General features: G+C 37.3%; 2 protein-coding genes across 4 annotated transcripts; one reads left to right on the top strand and one right to left on the bottom strand.

Moving 5' to 3' along the window:
• The first annotated feature begins 131 nt into the window (after positions 1-131).
• On the top strand, positions 132-8,231 carry LOC123873004 (serine/threonine-protein kinase PAK mbt). 3 transcript variants are annotated; one of them, XM_045917646.1, is made up of 10 exons: positions 132-416; positions 731-887; positions 1,238-1,796; positions 2,775-2,881; positions 4,034-4,225; positions 4,676-4,852; positions 5,585-5,707; positions 5,846-6,010; positions 6,821-7,033; positions 7,699-8,231. In XM_045917646.1, exons 2-9 carry the CDS (start codon positions 747-749, stop codon positions 7,022-7,024), a joined length of 1,668 nt encoding a protein of 555 aa, XP_045773602.1. In that variant the 5' UTR covers positions 132-416; positions 731-746; the 3' UTR covers positions 7,025-7,033; positions 7,699-8,231. The 3 variants fall into 3 exon arrangements, with proteins under 3 accessions (XP_045773602.1, XP_045773603.1, XP_045773604.1); XM_045917647.1 differs by having other exon boundaries at positions 132-412; XM_045917648.1 differs by having other exon boundaries at positions 132-369.
• Positions 8,232-15,299: 7,068 nt separating this feature from the next.
• LOC123873019 (26S proteasome regulatory subunit 6B) lies at positions 15,300-19,222 on the bottom strand. The gene is made up of 10 exons (XM_045917662.1): positions 19,063-19,222; positions 18,889-18,981; positions 18,318-18,489; positions 17,925-18,086; positions 17,312-17,515; positions 16,844-16,991; positions 16,495-16,591; positions 16,311-16,405; positions 15,775-15,933; positions 15,300-15,453 (listed from the first exon to the last, which is right to left on the bottom strand). The coding sequence occupies exons 1-10, from the start codon at positions 19,093-19,095 to the stop codon at positions 15,369-15,371; spliced, it is 1,248 nt and encodes a 415-aa protein (XP_045773618.1). The 5' UTR covers positions 19,096-19,222; the 3' UTR covers positions 15,300-15,368.
• Positions 19,223-20,607: the final 1,385 nt, after the last annotated feature.

Consider the following 20,607-nt stretch of genomic DNA (forward strand, 5'->3'; position numbering starts at 1 on the left):
AGAGCCGTAAAGCTAGTTAAAAAAAAAATCTGTCATGATAACCATAGAGGAGCCATATAGAGTAAAGCATTCGTGGTCTGTGGAGTAAAGGTGAATCGTAGTGCTTATATATTCTTTGGTTTATAGCTTTTTGTTGTGGTGATAATTTTTGTCACTTTTTGTTGGTAATAATTATTTTCGGTCGGTGGAAGAGATTCCTAATTATGGGTTATTAAACACAAAATAAAAATAAATTGAGTGATTTCAATCATAATTGAACTTTTAGTAAACATAAAAAGTGTAAAATATTAAGCGGCTTAGCACGAAGCTTTATGATATGTTTTGTGAATGTGTTTTTGGCATGGCTACGAAGTGAAATTAAATTATAAGGTGTGTTTCATGTTTCGAAAGGTGTAGACAACCGGTGGTGTTGGTTGGTATGGATTTATTTCCTTTTTGCGTGTAACTTTCTACTAAAGCGTGTAGATGCATAACAATTCGGTTCGAATGATTATTTATTGTAATTTGTTCCGTTGTCACTTTCCTTTCGTCGTGTAATGTTATCGTTGTTTGATATTTGATATTATTGATGTTTTTCGTGGAGCAGGTGGTAGATATGTTGTTGATCTTTATTCAAGTTATTTCTATTACTCATCACCTTTTCTAAACTACAAAGAGAGTTAATTCAGAATCATTTTGAAACAAACATGCTTAAAACCACTTTTATGATATATTGCTCTGGTTGTTACAGATAATTTGTTAAGGCCATGTTTTCAAAAAAAAAGAAGAAGCCGCTAATATCTCCGCCGAGTAATTTTGAACATAGAGTACACACAGGTTTTGACAAAAGGGAAGGCAAGTTTGTTGGTCTTCCCTTGCAATGGGCTTCCCTGGTTGGCAATAACCAGGTAAGAAATTTAGATTTATATGTTACGATTGGTTTTTAGTCAACTTACTGTCACTATGGTTAGCAGATAAATAGTTATACAAATTGCCATGGAAAAATCAATTCAGTGTCAATACATATTACTTTTTAGCTATGACCAATCTAAGAAAGAAAAAATGAAACTGATACCTACTATACTAAAAAGTATTTGTAATTTTAAAGACCATGATAGAAACAATTACTTTAGTAGCAATAGATAAAAATTAAAAACAATCAAATATCTTAATATGGTAATGTTAGATAGTTCTTTTTATTGTATTTATTAGGTCATAAACTTAATAATGTTAAACTAGAATATAAATTACTTTTCAGATATTAAAATCCACAAATAGGCCTTTACCCCTCGTGGATCCCTCTGAGATTACTCCCACCGAAATATTAGATTTAAAGACAATTGTAAGGGGCGATCACCGAACTACCTCAGTAGCTGCAATATCCCGTCCAGTTTCCACAAATCCGATTAGTCAGCCACTACAAAATGGTGTTGTTTTGCCCAAAACATCTAATGTTGCAAGATCAAATTCATTAAGGAGCTCAAGTCCACCGAAAATACGTCGTGATCTTCGAAATCAGCCGAACATCCCTCCGTCGGTACCTGAAGAGTCACCTCCTGTCCCTCCTGCACCTCAACAATATCCTAGTTTGAGACGGGAACAGAGTAATTATGCTTTAAACAAGCCAATATCTAACTCGCCTATTGATTGGAGTCATTCGCATGAAGCAACAGTAAGGCCAGTATCAGAAATAAATGACAATCAACAGGCAGCCATGATGTACCAAAATATACAGAATGCAAACATACCGTATCAGCATAACCACCCACCTCAGCCCATGGTTCAAGGACATGGCATGAATGGAAACAATAATTTGGGTATGAAATGTGTTTTGCTTTATAACATTGTTTGAATAACAATTTTTCTGTCTATGTCAAGTCAGCTTCTTGTTTGCTCAATGTTTGTTGTTTATTCCAATTTCACCTTACTCAACTAATTTTAATAACATTTATGATTCATTAAGTCATCCTGATCAATCTTTGAATCACATTATCTTTACTACACCTTAAAAATATGTAAATGAGTTAATGTTTACCTACACTGTGACTCATCGACTCAGTATATTATTAACCTCCTAAAGATGTTTCTTATTAACATATTTACATAATTTAATTAACAGGTGCTTTGAACTATTAATTATTGTATTTTTACCAGATTTAGGCTTGCTAAAAAAACTAATATGCGCATTGCGCAATCACCAGAATGTAAACATTGAATTGCTGCCTTTAATAAGATAGCTTATTTGGTAAATGATTTTGAATGATTTGTATTCAGATTTTTGATTATCTAGCCCAAATAGCAGAAAGGGGGTTGATCGAAACCTAGGTCTGTCAGGGTGTGGGAATTAGCCCAGCAAAGTGTTTCAAAATTTTAAAACTTGGAAATAGGCAATAACAATATAATGCATGTACATACCTGGACTTTTACTGCATTTGAGGATTCTCCACCAAGTCACAGGAAATGATGAGAATGGTGATAATTTTGATGTGAAAAGATGTGTGTGCGATGGGATCCTTGCAGCAGGTTTTTCAGCAAAAAATGATCACCATTTTCATTGAAATTCTCTATGACCTGGTGAAGAATCATTGAGTGCAGTAGCTGTCCAGGTACATACGTCAATTGTATTGTTAGTAGAATTGTTACTGTCTATTTCAAAACCTATTTTTAATTTCTTGCAAGTTTTTATAGCCATTTATTTTTAAAATGACGCTTTTCTTGTTGTAATAAGTTGTATCGATCCATTATCCATAGAAAAATAATGAGACTTGACTGATCATGTTAAATATGTTTTGAAGGTGAACCATACCCAGCCACAATACGCCACGCGCAGCCTGGTCCACCGGGTGCTCCCCACCTACCTATAACTGAGAACAAGCATGAGTTGCGTCTTACTCATGAACAGGTAAGTTAGCTGTTTACTTTTAGTTTTTAGGGTTCCTCTCCAGACCTGTCAAGGAAACAAAATCATATAGGGCACTTCCTGTTGACCTAGAATCATGAAAGGCAGGTAGCATTGTCTTATAGCACAAGAAAAGGAAAAAACTGACAACAGTGAATTATTGGTTACATCACAAAATAAAAAGTATTCTTTCTTGTACGACGGTACGTAACCGTTCGCGTGCGAGCCCAACACGCACTTGACCAGTTTTTTTCAAATAGTGTCAAATGACACTAAATGACATCATTGAGATGTATTTTTAAACTAGATGAAGTGGTTTCCTAAAGAGCGATTCTGATAAGACTACATAAAGCCACTGCCGCATTCGCGCGGGATCTTAAGTTTGGGTTTATAGCTGAAAAGAGATACCTATTTACAGCAAACTAAAAATCAATACCCACATATAAATGCGAAAATATGTTTGTTTGTTGGTTTGTCCTTCAATCACGTCGCAACGGATCGACGTGTTTTTGCATGGGTGTAGTTAAAGACCCGGAGAGAGTGACCTAAGTTGCTTTTTATACCGGTAAAGTCCCACAGTATATTATAAAAACTAAATCCATGTGCACGAAGTCGCGGGCATCAGTTAGTTGATTCTAAAATGTAATACAAAGGTTTAAATGTTTTGTTAAAATTTATTATCAACTAAGAAGGCATCCAACTTTTAATAGTCTTTTCTGATATTAAAATATGTTGGCGCGTTTCATGTCCTACTTTACATGTCCTGAAAACCCTATTTAAGAAAATCGCTTAGGGATATAGTCCGCGACCCCGTCGCTTCTCAGATCGTGATTTATAAAGAAAAACAGGGTCACTCTTGCTTTCCAAGGAAGGGTTTGTGTTTTTTAATCTCTTTGATGTTGGTGGAGTATAACGCTAATACTGTGCCATTTTATAGTCATTAGCGACCCGCCCCGGTACATTGTTTTCATATAATTTTTTTCCGACTTCAAAAAAGGACTTCTCGATTCGGTCCATAAATATCTACACAGTGTAGATATTTAAAATATTTTTTAAACCTATTAAAGTGGTAGGTACTGTACCGACATTACATTCGATCGATATGCGTTGTAACAACTAGGCATATGTCGCTCAATATACACATTCCTTTGCCAGTTCCGAGCGGCGCTCCGCCTGGTGGTGAGCGAAGGCGACCCTCGCGAAACCCTGAGCGGGTTCAGCAAGATCGGCGAGGGCAGCACGGGCGTGGTGTGCGCCGCCACGGACACGCGCACGCGGCGCCGCGTGGCCGTCAAGATGATGAACCTGCGCAAGCAGCACCGGCGCGAGCTGCTGTTCAACGAAGTGGTGAGTGTAATGTATTGTGTACGAGAATTTCTTAATGAAATATGAAATTTAATTGCCATATCTGTTTGTACCATTTGTGATAAATCAAGACCTAAGTACCATCAATTCGGAAAGGAGATTCCACTGAAAAGAGCTGGCTTGAAACTCAGCCAGTATAATAATAAATAAGCCATATAAGCTACCTCATAGGCTGCTGTATGCAAAGCTAATCATGTCCACACAACTGTGAGATTAAAAAAAAATCTCAATTATATAACAAATAAACAGTGTATAAATTGCAATCTGAAAATTCTTTCTGAATCATGTTATAAAAATATCATAAAGGGATTATACAAAGGATTTCTGCCCCTGGGGTAGACGATTTGTCTATAACTAGCTTTTGTTATAGTCAAAACACGGAACGCGGGCGCCCCTACATTTTGTTAAGACATTTTTGTTTGTTTGCAACAGGTGATAATGCGCGACTACCCGCATCCGAACATAGTGGAGATGCACGCGTCGTACCTGGTGGGCGACGAGCTGTGGGTGGTGATGGAGTACATGGCGGGCGCGTCGCTCACGCAGATCGTGACGCGCGCCAGGATGGACCCCGAGCAGATCGCCACCGTCTGCAAACAGTGCTTGAAGGTAAACTGGTGTTGAACAGCTGTATAGGAACATAGGTGATAGGATTAGCAAGCTAAAGTGGCAATGGGCAGGTCATGTATCTCGTAGAAAGACATGTTCTAGAGTGGTGACCGCGTACCAGTAAGCGTAGTGTGAGATGACCTCCAGCCCGCTGGACCGATGATCTGAAAAAGGTGGCGGGGAGCGAGTGGATGAGAAAGGCGGAGGACCGTGTTTGGAGGCGCGTTCTTGGAAAGGCCATGTCCAGTAGTGGACGCATACAGACTAATGGAATAGGAACATAGTGGAGATGCACGCGACGTGCCGGGCGGGCGGGCGGGCGGGTGTGGACGCGCACGATGCGATGCGGTGACCGAGTGTCGTCGATTTTAAACAATTCACTCTTACAAAATTGTACGAGCAATTTGAACAGCTTGAAAGAACTCAAACTGTTTAAAGAATATCTCTAGCATCCCAATTCCCAAGCAATGTAAATTAAACTGTAAAATTATGCCAATAAGTCTACTTTTACAGTAACGTGCAATAATCGTGGCTACATCAGTCTCACGCTTCTGTAACACTTCTATTATACTTGTTGTGATTTCTGTAGCCTTTCCTAACGAGCGCCACCACTGAACACACTCGTCTCAACCTTCCTGATCCAGCCATTTATTGCCACTCTATTTTATTTATTCATACTTTTAGTTCTGCTATGTCCCATCATTCTAGATCATAAAAAATAAAATATTACAGGCATTGGCATTCCTGCACGGCCAAGGTGTCATCCATCGGGACATCAAATCAGACTCCATACTGATGACGGCAGACGGCAGAGTCAAACTGTCCGACTTTGGTTTTTGCGCTCAAGTATCACAGGTAACTTTTACCATATTTTAAAACCATACCACCATACCATACCATTTTACCATGTTTTAAAACTTTTGACCATATTCATGTTGATATTCTGTAAAATGTATATTATTTTATAATCTCTAAATATGATTTGTGTTTCAGGAACTACCCAAACGTAAATCATTAGTTGGGACCCCATATTGGATGTCACCTGAGGTTATATCCAGACTGCCATATGGTCCCGAAGTGGACATTTGGTCTTTGGGCATTATGTTGATTGAGATGGTTGATGGTGAACCACCATTCTTCAATGAACCACCATTGCAGGTAAAATACTAATTTTCCGGTTGAGAGCGGTATGTAAAATTAGCATAAGACTAGCTTTTGCCCGCGACTTCACCCGCGTGTTTTTAGGCATATAATATAGTGATCATCGTCATAAACCGATAGACGCCCACTGCTAGGCATAGGTCTCTTGTAGAAACTTCCACACGCGATGGTCTTGCGCCGCCTGAAACCAGCGGCTCCGTGCGATTCGCCCATTTATAGTACTCAGGGATAATGTTATCACTGAAAGAAACAAATGATGAAACGATTTTCTACATACAAACTAACATTACTATAGATTTTACTTTTCACTGATAATGATAAAATTCGAGCCTTGAAACACTAGTTTCGCTTAGTTTGGCAGGTTGATTTGTGAGTTGAGGTAACTAAAGCATGTTTGAGACGTGACCGATTGTGCAAAAATTCTCGCTAGTTTGTCGTGAGAAATTAAATTTTGTATGAGAAGGTTTCAAGGCACTCGTGGACGTCCACACGTGGAATAAAATGGTTACGACTAAGGCTGAGATCTATAGAGCGCACTTTGACTTTGCTCAGACTTAAGACACTGTTAAAACGAGACAGCGTTATACCGCTGGAATAAATCTGTCTCGTGTTAACTGAAACTTAAGTCTAAGCAAAGTCAAAGTGCGCTCTATAGATTTTAACCTAAGATTATCGAATTTTTTGCACCCCACGCAGCGTTTAACACGCGGATCATTTATTGGAGTGGATCCAGTTATGAACACTAGAATGCCTGATGTATATAATGTGTTGGAATTTTCCGTAGTTATGACACTTGCTTTGTTGCAGGCAATGCGGCGTATCCGCGACATGCCGCCGCCGCGGCCGCGCGGCGCGGGCCGGTGTCCCGCCGACTTGCTGTCATTCCTGGAGTGCGCGCTGGTGCGGGACCCGGCACAGAGGCACTCGGCCGCGCGGCTGCTGCACCACCCCTTCCTGCGCAGAGCCGGCCCGCCCGCGCTGCTCGTGCCGCTGATGCCGCATCCGCAGTGACGTCACTAGGTACGGTATTCGAGTAGCCATTCTGCAAAACTATTGCATCAAAAACCGGTCGCAATTATGCCTTTTTTCTACAAACACGCCACACACACCTAATGCATGTGCATAATATGATCATTAAGGTGCTAAACGACTTACGGCGTATGACTGTACCTTCCACTTTTACACTAAAACGAAAGTCTCAGTCTGCCAAGGGAGGACTTACATTACGAAGTGGCTTCACGGAGCGGGCTGATGTCCTATCCACTAACTATCATTCTTTGAGTGGGTGCAGTGAAAAACCGTCGGTGCGTCCTAGTGAGAGACCGTCGGCAATGCCGTCACCATATATCCACGAAAATAATAAGAGTCAAATCTTGGTCTTATTGCGTAATATCACCATAGTGATAACCATGCTAGTTATGTGGCGTCCATTAGACGTATACTGTCAGTTTTGTCAGACAAAGGTTCTGCGTCAGTTAATTCCGTTAATCATGAGTTATAATGAATGTGGGAACAGAAAAGATATTTATGTCAATTTTATAAGCGCACCCTTTAATAGTGCACTGAATTTGAAAGACGTTGCTTGATGCCGAGCTCTCGAAAATACTACTCGTCGCTACTAGCACGTCGCAACACTTTGAAGCATTTACAAGGTCTGTCAACTGATCTGATTATTTCATTTACAGGTACTTTCTTCCAAAGCCAACCAGACTTGAATTAAAACTCTTCACGATACTGCAGCCGTTAAATAAATAGTATTAATTTGAGTCCATACCAATAGAAATTTGCGTCGTTGAATGAATTCGACCCTTTTTCCACGTAATAACGATATCCCCATTGACAAGTGTTTGCGCTTCGATGCAATAAGTTATGCTGGACATCGCATTTTTTATTGGAATGGACGCTGCTAAAACGCTAAAGGTGGATCCAAACTTGCGCACGCGCACGAACCGTGCACACGACGCGTCTCGGACACCTATGAACACGTTAACGTCTCTGCGCACATGCATGTCGCGGACGCGTATATTATATTTGAATCTAATTTGGAATAAACGAACTAAATTGAAAAATCCCGAAAATTCACGAACATACATAACTTGTACAACATGTACGCGAACCGTTCACAAACCACTCGGCCACATTATGTTCTTATGATGCGCGTTGTGTGCACGGTTCTTACGCGTGCGCAAGTGTGGATCTGCCTTAAAACAATTATATTTAACATGACAAAGGGACACTGAACCCAACAACCAAAACGTGTATTAAAATCATGTCATAATTTATTCAAACGAAAAATATTGTATAATGCTCAGCTATTTGTATATTTAACTTATATTCTCTTGTATAGGTATTAATAATTAACTTTTATACAACTATCAATTGTTCGAAAGCAATAATATTATACATTATTATTATTAGTAAGTTAACGATTATATACATTATTCATAAGTTAATCATCTTCATTGTTTTACAAATTAGTTTTAGGACCCAGTGTAATCATTCCATCTCTTAAACTTATCATTCCTTTTCTTGTTTATGTATACAAATTTTTGATTGAAGTATTTGCATTCATTCCATAGAGGCAAAGTCTGTTCTTAATCTACAAATAATTTATTTTTAGTTAACAGCCAAAAAATTTATAATTTAGTATCAGTTATAAGTTTTAATCTTATTTGGGAGCCATTTAGCGATTTTGCTAGTAGAAAAAGTAGTAAGTTCACATAAGAATATTATTACCTGGATTTATTGAACTAAACATACCTGAGTGGTCCCACAATGATCTGGCTTAACTATGAATAATATAATTAGTAAAGGAAACAAAATTAAACTATTATAGTCTTCTTTTTTATATCACTTTTAAAATCTGTGAATTAAGTTGAATTAAAAAATATATATAATTTTCCCCTTATAAAAATAATATGCAGGATATTTGTCTCTAAGATGACTTAAGATGGCCGCTTGCGATATTCTTCATTGCTTGATTTTACCTCTGAAGTCTTGCTTCAAATTTAGGAAAAGATGAGACGGGACCTGTCCCCGTATGACCTGTATACTATGATCGGTATTAATAAAGCCACACTAAACTAGCGGGACGCTATGATGGCCGGTTTGACGTTTGTCCGCTCATGAAGTTCCGTATTAATTGATAACGACTTTGAAGGAAATAATTGTATTACTTTATTGACGATAGTGATGTGCAGAGATTCATAAATTTTATCGAATGTAGTTTTAGGTTTAGGACTCAAAATTTATTTATTAAATTGATTTCTTAAATGTATACAAGTGTAGAAAAATCAGTTTGCACCATTTAAGGGGTGAATGTACTTGTGAATATGAACAATTTTCACTATGTGGACAAACCTCTGAAATCGCAAAAAAATATCAATAAATTTTTAAAAATGGAATCTAATACGATCGTCACATAGGATCGCTGGCTAGCACAACTACTACCTCCGGCAAACTCGCGTCAATGCTCAATGCAAAACAAAGCAGTTTCGAATTGACGTTGCTTCGAAAAGTATAAACTGTCAGTGCAATGCGATTGTGATATAGTTTTGACCTGGCTTTGGATTTCAAATATTGATACTGCATTACTGTTGACCCTTGCTCGTTAATTTGGACTCTGTTCAAGCCCTTTGTTGTGGATTTCGTCGATATGACCGAACGTACGCAGAGAACAGTTCTAAATAGTCAGACACGTGAGTTCGTAATACGCCTTCGTAACTATTTCGATCGTGAAGCTCAAAATGGAGGGCCAATTTTACCTATAACGTCAGTGGTTGAACGCGTAGCTGATGCGCTTAATATTGGACAACGAACTGTTAGACGGATAACTAAAAAAAAATATGGCGAGACTGGCACAGAAGAAAATAAACTTCACACACCAAAAAAGAGAAAACGAGCAAAACCAGTCGTAGGCATCGATAGCTTTGATGCCGATGCTATCCGAAGACATGTTTACGGCTACTATTTACAGAAGGAGTATCCAACAAGAAAAAAGTTGGTGCATTCACTGAAGGAAGCTGGATTATTCTTCGGTGGGGAAAGTTCTTTAACGAAGATTTTGAAGACCATTGGATTTCGATACAAAAAATGTAACAAACGCAAAATATTGATGGAAAGATTTGATATAGCGATGGCAAGGTATACTTTTTTACGGCAAGTGAAAGAAATCAAAAATTGGCAAAATGTTGTGTTCTTGGATGAAACATGGCTTAATGCTAACCATACTGTAGGCCGTTCTTGGAACGATGACACAGCAGCATCTACTTCCAAAGTTCCTGTAGGAAAAGGATCGCGACTTATAATTTGTCACGCCGGAACCATCAACGGGTTTGTCGAAGGTTCTCTCATGGCTTTTGCGTCAAAAACCACTGGAGACTATCATGAAGACATGAATGGAGAAAAGTTTACTGAATGGTTTACCTCAATGTTGTGTAGCCTCCCTGAACCATCTATTATAATTATGGACAACGCCCCATACCACTCGATGCAAATTGACAAGCCACCTGCCCAATCCCAAAAGAAAGCTGATATCGTCGCATGGCTTCGTAAAAATGGCGTAGATGCAAACATGAATATGTTAAAAGCGGAATTAGTACGTCTTTTAAAAGAAAACAAACCAACCAAGATCCGATACGTCATTGACGAAATAGCATTAGAACATGGGCACAGAGTTATACGGTTACCGCCTTACCATTGTGAGTATAATGCGATTGAGTTGGTGTGGGCTCAAATTAAGGGATATGCTGCAAGACACAATACAGAACCCCCATTTACCACAAAAAAAATGCTAAAATTATTAGAAGAAGCTTGTGAACATGTGACTAAAGGAGACTGGGAAAAGGTTGTGAATAGAACTGTTAAATTAATAAGGGAAGATTATGAAAGAGATTTTTTTTTTTTTTTTTTTTTTGTTGACGCTGGGGAATGCATTTACGCATCCCCCCCGGAGGGAGGGTATGTGGGACTCGCCGGCCGAGAGGCGACCGGAATACCCACTAAACCCCAGCGGCGCTACTGCGCGTCGCCTGGCGACTGGGTCACGGGAACGGCCGAAGCAAACAACCGCGACCCAGCCAGCGACGTCTGCCAAGGCAGACCCTCCACCGGGGACCTGCTCGGTCCCCATCGACGCACCTCCGGGACGCACCAACGAAGTGCGTCCCCCGACCTTGGGACGCGCACGTCGCCCGCGTCCCATCCTCCGCTTCATCCACTGTGCCCTCTGCTAGTCAGAGGGACACGCGGAGAAACCTCCCCCCCTGCCAGGTCATTAGCCATAGCCAACAATATCTCCGAAGAGAAATTATTAGCCATGTTACCGGGGCGCACCGGCCCGAACACTGCTCTTCCCCTCGGACGCATCCAAAAGGGACCAGCAGCATCCAGGCACACTGGGAGGTTACCTGGCTGGCGCCCCTTATGAAAGAGATGTGAAAATAGATAATATTATAGAAAACGAACATATAATTATTAATGTATGTGATGATAGCAGTGACGACAGTGAAAATAGTAGTATGGACGAATCTGATTAATTATGGCCTTTTGTGGCACCTTTTTTGGTATCTTTTGTATTCATATGTTTCTTGTGTGCATATAAAGTATGTATATTCATTTTCGTTCAAATATTCAGTTCGTTCAAATAAATTAAATAAACATATACATTTTTGTTTTATTAAACCTATTTAATCAGGTACAAAAACAAAACTTAATTGTTTTTTGTTCGAGAATAAATTGACATTCCACATCACTATTGTAATGTGTCAAACCGGCCATCATAGCGTGCCGCTAGTATAACAAACTGTGCAGTCTTTAGAACACTGGCGATGTGTGATCACCAGCCTTGAGCAGGAGCAGGAGACCTTTAGAGAGCTTGTCTCTGTGTTTTTCTCTTATCATGTTTCTATTGCAACTAATGGCTTTAAGTTGATTCGTGCTTCTTTATCATTACAGAAAAGACGGACAATACGATGCAGCATAATAATATGTCACGCCTTGTCGCACATAACTATTTCTGGCTAGGTCATTATGGGATCATTTTAAATAATTTATGAGGTTTTTACGTCCCAGACATTATATCCCATATACATATATTATACTGGTTTTTACTAATATGTTTTCTTACTAATGTCATTTCTTTACCCCGTCCATACTCCATACTATAAACTACTTAATTGGTATTTTATATAGTACAATATTAAACTTTATAAAATATATTAATATTTACATCGTAAATTGCTAAGGTTTGAATAAAATATTAAATTGTAACGAAGTTTTAGTATCTTTTAAAGAAATAGATGTCAGCAAAAAATTATACTTTTGTATAATACATTTCATCATTATAATATTACTCTCACATAATATTATGTATCCTTTCACTACTATAGTGCCAGAATTCGTGCCTAATTAGAAAAATATTGTATCAGTATTAAAGTATCCAATTTAAATTGGCCGAGTATATCATTGTATGATTCTTATTACATTCTAGTTTTAGAATTTGTAAATTCATGTTTAAACAATATGTTTCAAGTAATAATATGATCAGGAAAATATGAAATCCTTCAAATTTTTTAGTGCATATATTATAGGATAACTTGTACTTGATCATCTAAGTAAAGATATAATATATTATTAGTAGCTCACACAGTAACAATGTAAAAAACAAATCGACATCATGTTTTAATCCACAGTTTATATTTTGACTTTGTATTCCAAATTGTATTTTTATTCCAATATTTACATTCCTAATCGTACGAAAAAAATATATTATGACTTTTGTCAATACTTTATAACCTTTTCAGGAAATATGTATTAATATTACTTTTTAATATTTAGCAGTATAAAATATTTTAATATATTATATACATTACTTTAATTGAACTATGAAGAGGCAGTTAAAACGTTTAACTTTATTTAATAAGTGTACTTTAAATAAAAGCCATATTGGGTTACTTTAGCTTGGTTTAAGAAAATCTGTACTTAATCTATTGTCACGCTCGTACATTTTGGAAAGCATAAAAATTGTACACGAAAATGTATTGTTAACCTAATTGTAAGCCATTATTAATTTAGTATTTAAATGTAAAGTGGTTGGGATATTATTTATCTTCAATAATGCGCCACGCTCGTATCTGTTAAGATACGAAACTAACGACTAAGATTATTTAAATTGTTTCTTGATTTGTCTGATATTACTTTGCCAGTACCTCACATCTCCAATAAACACGTATACTAGGTACTATAATCGTCGAGATAATTTAAGATCGATCGCACTTAATAGCACGTGACAAATTTTTTGCGCTAAAAATTCTGAATCATAATTGCGCGGCTTATATATTAAATCACTAAAACTACAAACTAAGACGAATGGTTGTTGGCATTGTGTTGTGTTTAGGTTGCAAAATAACAACCTTAATTTTTTGCTAGCGTTCGGATTACACCTTGTATAATATAGGATCACACAGCGGTGCCACACCGACGACGCAACGCCCCTGTGACTTCACTCTTACGTCCTACCAGTATTTGTAGGTAGATAAATAGGTAGGTAGGAAGATTCGGCCTAAAGTTTTTTGAAATCTGTTGATTTCTGTTTCTTGTGATGCATCCGATTTGTAATTATATCGACGGTTATAGACTTTAGTGTCTAATGTATTGCCTTAAATAGAATAAGTGCCTTAACACAGCCTAGATTGATTGTTGTAGATATGCACGTTTGCACCTGTTGTTTGTTATTTAATAGTGAACTCGGCCTTACTGTGTGTTGTGACTTGTGTCGAATCTTACGAAACGAACTTTATACGAGGAAATATGTATTATTACGAGTAGGTAGGTATATTGTTTTATTACTTTATAATATTATACAGGGTTAAATAAAAAATTTCAAAAAGATCTCGGTACGTAATTGTTATCATTAAAACTAACATCTTTTGTTCTACGATTTTTTTAACTCGATATTTTGTGAAATATCAAATATTCAATATTTTACATAGATTCTCTCATAACCACTCTGTGACATCGGCAACGCCGCCGCGAACCATACGTGCGTAGACGGTCTCGCCTACGCACGTAGGTTTCTGAGCTTTCTGATATTTTTTATTTAACCTTGTATATCTACTCATTATTCTTTGACGTGTACTTTATACTCATATATTATGTTCATTTTCATTTTAAAGAATGTTCTATATTATGTTATTATATAAATATAGAGTATCAAAACTGTATGAACTATTAAAATATTAAAAAATCATGTGTCTGCTTTCCTAGTATTTCATTTCTTTATTTTAAGACTGCGCGCCGTGTGCGAAGGCTTTAAATATTATTGTTTGTTTCATCACAAATCAATTAAGTAGTGTATTCTAATGTGCATCAATTTGTCATAATGTATATGCCAAATATATTGTATTATCACATTGTTAAATAAGAACTGTTATCAAATAAAGATTTTGAAAAATAACTCTGGTGTTTTTTTGTGTATTTATAATTACATCTTAGAGCCCGAAGCAACTCGTGACGAAAACTATAAGTTTTAATACAAAATTATTATTAATATACTTATACTGCGAGCACCTTCACATTAGCGTTTCTTCAGCGTAGGCGTTCGCCGAAAATATGCGCAACGCGGCGTAGAGACGCCGACAAAGCTATTTAAAGGCAGCTCAGTTTTTATTTAATACGTACGTACTATGTACGCACATTGTATAGGTATTACGACACGATACGTACATAGAAAAGTGACATCTATTCATGAGACTACAAAAACCTTGGATGAATTAAGCATGGGATGGGAAATGCAAGAAAAATGTTATAGTATCACGGTCGACTAACTTTAGCGGGGCGAGGTGGAAACGCTTTGCCATTTTTCTATCAACTATTGGCAATAGTGTATGGAAAAGTATAAAAATGAAATGAAAATCACACCTAATGGAAGAATGAGTATGTACAAGTATTACGAATATTTTAAGGATTTTATATCCCACGTTTAATTCTTCCAAGCAAAAAAGTTGTGTTCATCACACAGGCAAAGAGAATAATAATTATAAACACTAAGTTATACACACAGGTTTATCCAAGGTGGCCCATAGTTTCAAAGTCAGTTATTTATTCATCACTAATCTAACGGGCCAGTCGATATGAATATTTTATTCTAAGTATAGATAGAAGATAGAACCTCATCGTATTTTATCTATCTATATAATTCTTTTTGTCGAAAAACTATGTATTTTGATAAAAACTGACCAGGAAGTGTTAATTTGCTTTGTTTAAATAAATGAAACAATTCTTGTAGAGATTAGAATTACACTTTAATTCGAATACATATTAATAATAATAATACATAAATATTTAGTTTAATCACTCATTTATAGAATTCGTATTCACACTCATCTTTTTTGATATTATTCTTGTATCCCTTTTCAAAATCTTTCGGCAACACAATGTACCTGTAAGAAATGACAAATAATTTACAGATAATCATTTTGAATTTTTTTGCAAAATATAAATTAAGTAATGTAATTTGATATATTTCATTGAAAAAGACAGATAGATACTTTCGCAGTTAGTACGTGAGTATTCAATCAGTCAGTTTAGTATGTGAGGCATCATATAAATGATGGGGACCGTAACAAATAAACAATAGGAAGGTCTTCCTCCGAGCGGTAGTCATACCCAGACCCAGCTGCTCGGAGCGTTGTTGTATCGTGGAGAAGATGAGACTTTTGACGCCTGGGAACGACATACAGTGTACACTCTATACAACGCACCTGTTCTCCCGGACGGCGTGCATGCCCGCCTCCTGGCAGATGGCGTTGATGTCGGCGCCCGACACGCGCTCCGGCCGCGCCACGAACTCCTCCAGGTCCACTTCCTCCGACAGGTTCATCTTCGCCGTTATCGTCGAGAAGATGAGACGCTTTTGACGCCTGGGAACGACATATTACAAGTGCTTTAGAATTTTAGTGACGTGGCAGAAAGGTATAGATTAGGGCGAATATGCACTCACTCGTGTAGTCGCATATAGTATCACTCGTGTTTTCGCGATTCATGAGTTCGATTCAAAATAGCCATAACAAATGTGTGTGCACTGCTTAACTTTCATATGAGAGATTAATGTTCATAAAAAGAGGAATTGAAGTGCACAAACGCCGTTATCTGTTATACTTTTTAAAATAGGAGACATATTCAATTAAAATTTCAGTATGATGACAGAATTTTCAACCTGCCTTCCAGATACAGAAGGATCAAAAGGAAAAAAATGAACTGTGAAATATATCATTGTGAAAATTATTTATTATTTTACCTGTCGGGCAGAGGGAATTCGATTTTCCTATCAAGACGCCCAGGTCTGAGTAGTGCAGGATCCAATGTGTCAGCACGGTTAGTCGCCATAATTACCTTAAAATAAGGAATTCCGATTTAAGACTCTGTATTAAATAGCAATAAAAATTAGTTATAGATGTAACTGTAGTTTGTAAAGAACTCACTTTAACATTAGTGGTTTGATCAAACCCATCCATTTGATTGAGTAATTCCAGAAGAATTCTCTGTACTTCTCTGTCTGCACCAGTTTGAGCATCAAATCTGAAAAAACAATAATAAAAAAAACGTGTACAGTGTGACAAGGATCTTGTTGATTTTTGGTTTAGTGGTTTTTTATGTCGCGTAGATTGAAGAAAACACGAAGGAGGTTGCTCGGTTTCTGAACTAAACTACTATTAAATTTTCCCAGTACGCGGTACATTAGTTATGCTATTGTTAGTATTTGATAACCTACAATTACAACACAATATCCCACCACGCGGGTAAAAGCAGCTGTAATACATCGATAGTTACCTCTTGGTGGCAATGGCGTCAATCTCGTCGATGAAGATGATAGCGGGGCTGTTCTCCTTGGCGAGGCGGAACACGTCGCGCACCATACGTGGGCCCTCGCCCAGGTACTTCTGCACGAATTCCGACCCCACCACGCGGATAAAGGCAGCTGTAACAAGTTTATATATTTTGATTCAAGCAAATCATGTAGTTATCATACTCATGTGCTAATCCTAAGTGCTGTGTTTACAGCTTGACATTTCTCACAAACTTCACTCACTAACTAGTGTAAGGGAACTCTCGGCTTGATCCTGAATCAACAATTAAATATTAGGCTATGGGTGATGTGAAATCAAAGGAAAATAGGCTATTCATAGGATACCTAACGTCATTTGACACCTGTCAGTGACATTTAAACCTCAAAGTTTTGTTAATAGGTACCTAACTGTCGTGAACTGTGGTCTAGTTAAAACAGTTTGACTTTAGTACCTGTAGTATGATGAGCAACTGCCTTAGCCAACATGGTTTTGCCACAGCCAGGTGGTCCGTACATAAGCACGCCTCTCGGTGGCTCAATACCGATTTGTCTGTACAACTCCACATGTGTGAGGGGCAGCTCTACCGCTTCACGAATCTCTTGCTTCTGTGTGTCCATACCTCCAATGTCCGAGTATTGTACATCGGGCTTCTCATCTGTAATAAAATGAATTTGTTGGTTTATTGGTTTGTCCTTCAATCACATAGTAACAGATTGATGAGATTTTTTGCAGGGGTTAAAGACCTGGAGAGTGACATAGGCTACTATTTATCATGGAAAATCAAAGAGCTCAAGTGGGTACCAGTTTCTCATCTGTAATAAAATGAACATAAATATTCTGTTCTTTACCCAGCTATACAAGTAAACTTGCTCGCTTTATAAAGTAAATCTCAACCACTTGAACTGGTAAACAAGTACTCTGCAAAACATGTGCTACACAAAGTGACACTTATCACTACCCATATTATAAATGCGAAAGTATGTTAGTTTGTTGGTTCATTGGTTTGTCCTTCAATCACATAGTAACAGATTGATGTGAAAAAATACTCAAGATTCAATTCTTACCAGCTTGCAACATAGAGATGGAGCTGTCAGCTTCCGGAGGTAAAACATCCACCAGAGCATTGGAGTGCTTGTGTAGAGCAACTGAGGCTGATGGTTTCAGCAGCTCTCTGTCAATTGTGGACAGGATCCTCACATAGTAATTTGAGCCTGTTGTGCTGCCCACTGAAAAATTTAGACCTATGTTACAAATGCAAAATTATGTATTTTGTTAGGTTTCTTCAATCATGTTGCAATGGATCAATTTTTTTTGCATGGATATACTTATAAGATCTTCAAGGTGACATGCTACTTTTTATTCTCGAACATGGCTCAAGTCTTAAAGGGCCAGAATTGTACATATTGAGGACACACATACTTACAATCATGCAAAAATGAAACTTAAAGCGGACTTACCGATGCCCGTATTCTGATCAACAGCTTCAAGGAACTGCCCAATGACTAGCGGCACCGATTGGATCCTCTTCACCTCTTCCTGAGCATGGAGGTATTCTTTCTTGAGATTTCTTTGTTCATCCTTTATGTATTCTTCTTGCACTTCTAAGAACTCTAACATTCGCTGCAGTTTCTACAAATAGATCAAATTTCATAATATATTCAATGGATTGAAAGCTGTTGCTATTTGGTGCGAATAGAATGCAACAATGACATGATTAGGCTCAAAAGCACTACAATCCAGAATTTATTTCACAACCTCTGCAAAGCAGTGGTTCATTGCTAAGGGTATAAGAGGGAGTTTTCAGGCTCCAATTGTAGATAAGAATTATTAAATACTCTTTCTGGTCAGATGCAAACATATCAAACTTCAGTAGTTTCCCTATTTCCTATTTCGTGAAAATATAAATACCTAAGCGAAATATAACATGATAATGTAGAAATTGACTTGCCAAATGAAAAAGCTACGTTACCAACAACAATGAAAGTAAAAAAAGTTATTTGAATGTGATGTTAAAATTTATAATCTTACCTTATATTTTGTGTATAAATCTTCAGATTCCAATTCGTCGAAAGACTGTGGACCCGCAAACGGGAGTCCCTTGGTGTCAGTGACTTGGTCATCCTATAAAACAACAACATAACGTATAGGTACTTACAGAATATTTAATGTGAATTAAAGGTAAATACTTCATTTACTAAATACCTTTTCGGGAAGTACGATACCAATTTCTTCCATTTTCTTCTAAAAATCTAAATTGTTTTAACGCAACGCTGAACAAATTTACAATATAAAAAAGACTCGATTCTCGAAATCACGAAATGTCAAAATATTACGCCGTCATGCTGTTAGCTGGCTGTCAGTTGTCACCAGTGCTTCCATTGACGATTTTGGGTTTACCCTAGACGCCCTATTTTTTTAAAATAATTAACCTTGCCTTGCCTTAACAAATATTTCATGCTAATTATTACATAATATCATTTCACGTTTCTGATAACATTTCACAATCCTAACTTCTTCACGTCTTCCTAGTTCCTACGTCTTGTGACGTAGTTAAGGTAATTTTGGTTCCAATAATTTTATTATTTTATAGGTAATTTAAGCATAAAATATTAAAAGAAATCAAGGTGGGTGTAAAAAATAGGATTGCCGTCTAAAGTTCAATTTGACCTCAAATTAACCTACAACATAGTGAGGAAACCTGAATGCCTAAGAATTCTCCATAATATTCTCAAAGTTGTGTGAAGTCTGCGAATCTGCACTTGGCCTACGTGGTAGACTATGATCGAACCCTTCTCATCATTTCGAGAGATCTTTGCTCAGCAGTGGGCCGGGAGTGGACCCTTGACATAAAAACGCCCTAAGCTGTACTCAATATTAGTCATTTCGTCCTTCAATAAGGCAAAATCTTTAAAAATGGAAACACTGCTTGTCACTTCGCTTGTCAGGAAACATGAGCCAACTATTTTTTAACTGGTTTTTTACGACTCTGGATTCTAGCTTTTAAGCCAACTAAGGACTATAGAGTATAGAGTACCTAATAATCTCAGTTTGTTTTCTTTGGCTTATTGCCTCTGCTCTGGATTCTAGCTCTTTTGAAACTATTTTATCAGATTGATTATTTAAATATTATTTATAGTTATTTATATTTAGGCCTACTTTGCTTCATTTCTTTTTAATATCATATTAGTTACTGTAATTTTTTTTATAGATTTTATCAAAAAATGAGTCAACTCTTTTCACCATCAAGGATACTTAAACCAGGGTCCACCAGAAGAAATTCCAAGCCCACTGACAGACCAACGGATGGATGGACGGACAGACAACGGAGTCTAGTGGTCCCATACCCTTCCGTACCTGAAGGGTGCCAATTCAGGTACGGAATCCTAAAAAAAATCTACCATACGTGTCTATAAGGTTTAGTAGTTAGGTATTAATAACACTGACCTCACTAATAGTAGGTAGGTACTTGCTAACTGTAGGTAAAGTAGGTAGGTTACTGAGCATTTAATTCATCCAAGGTTACTCTTTAAGTAGGCATTAATAGGTAGGTACTTACCCAGTATCTAACTGTACCGACCTGATAATTATTATTATTATTATCTCAAGGTATCAAACCAATATCTACCTACAGTAGGTAGGTAATATAAGGTAAAGGGGAAAGAAAATGTAGACAGCTATTAATAAGTATTGATTTTTATAACGTATTTAATTTATCATCTAAACTTCTTGAATACTTCTTAATAATCC

Source organism: Maniola jurtina, chromosome 16 (assembly GCF_905333055.1).
Source record: "Maniola jurtina chromosome 16, ilManJurt1.1, whole genome shotgun sequence".
In the NCBI taxonomy this organism is placed as follows: domain Eukaryota; kingdom Metazoa; phylum Arthropoda; class Insecta; order Lepidoptera; family Nymphalidae; genus Maniola; species Maniola jurtina.

What these genes read in the sequence shown, in the direction of transcription:
- LOC123873004 (XM_045917646.1), top strand. Translation starts at nt 747, where the DNA reads ATGTTTTCAAAAAAAAAGAAGAAGCCGCTAATATCTCCGCCGAGTAAT. An exon ending in TCTGCAAACAGTGCTTGAAG is followed by an intron (nt 4,853 to 5,584) that starts GTAAACTGGTGT and finishes AAAATATTACAG; the next exon opens with GCATTGGCATTCCTGCACGG. An exon ending in TCAATGAACCACCATTGCAG is followed by an intron (nt 6,011 to 6,820) that starts GTAAAATACTAA and finishes GCTTTGTTGCAG; the next exon opens with GCAATGCGGCGTATCCGCGA.
- LOC123873019 (XM_045917662.1), bottom strand. Translation starts at nt 19,095, where the DNA reads ATGGAAGAAATTGGTATCGTACTTCCCGAAAAG. An exon ending in ATTTATACACAAAATATAAG is followed by an intron (nt 18,490 to 18,888) that starts GTAAGATTATAA and finishes ATCTATTTGTAG; the next exon opens with AAACTGCAGCGAATGTTAGA. An exon ending in TGATCAGAATACGGGCATCG is followed by an intron (nt 18,087 to 18,317) that starts GTAAGTCCGCTT and finishes TAAATTTTTCAG; the next exon opens with TGGGCAGCACAACAGGCTCA.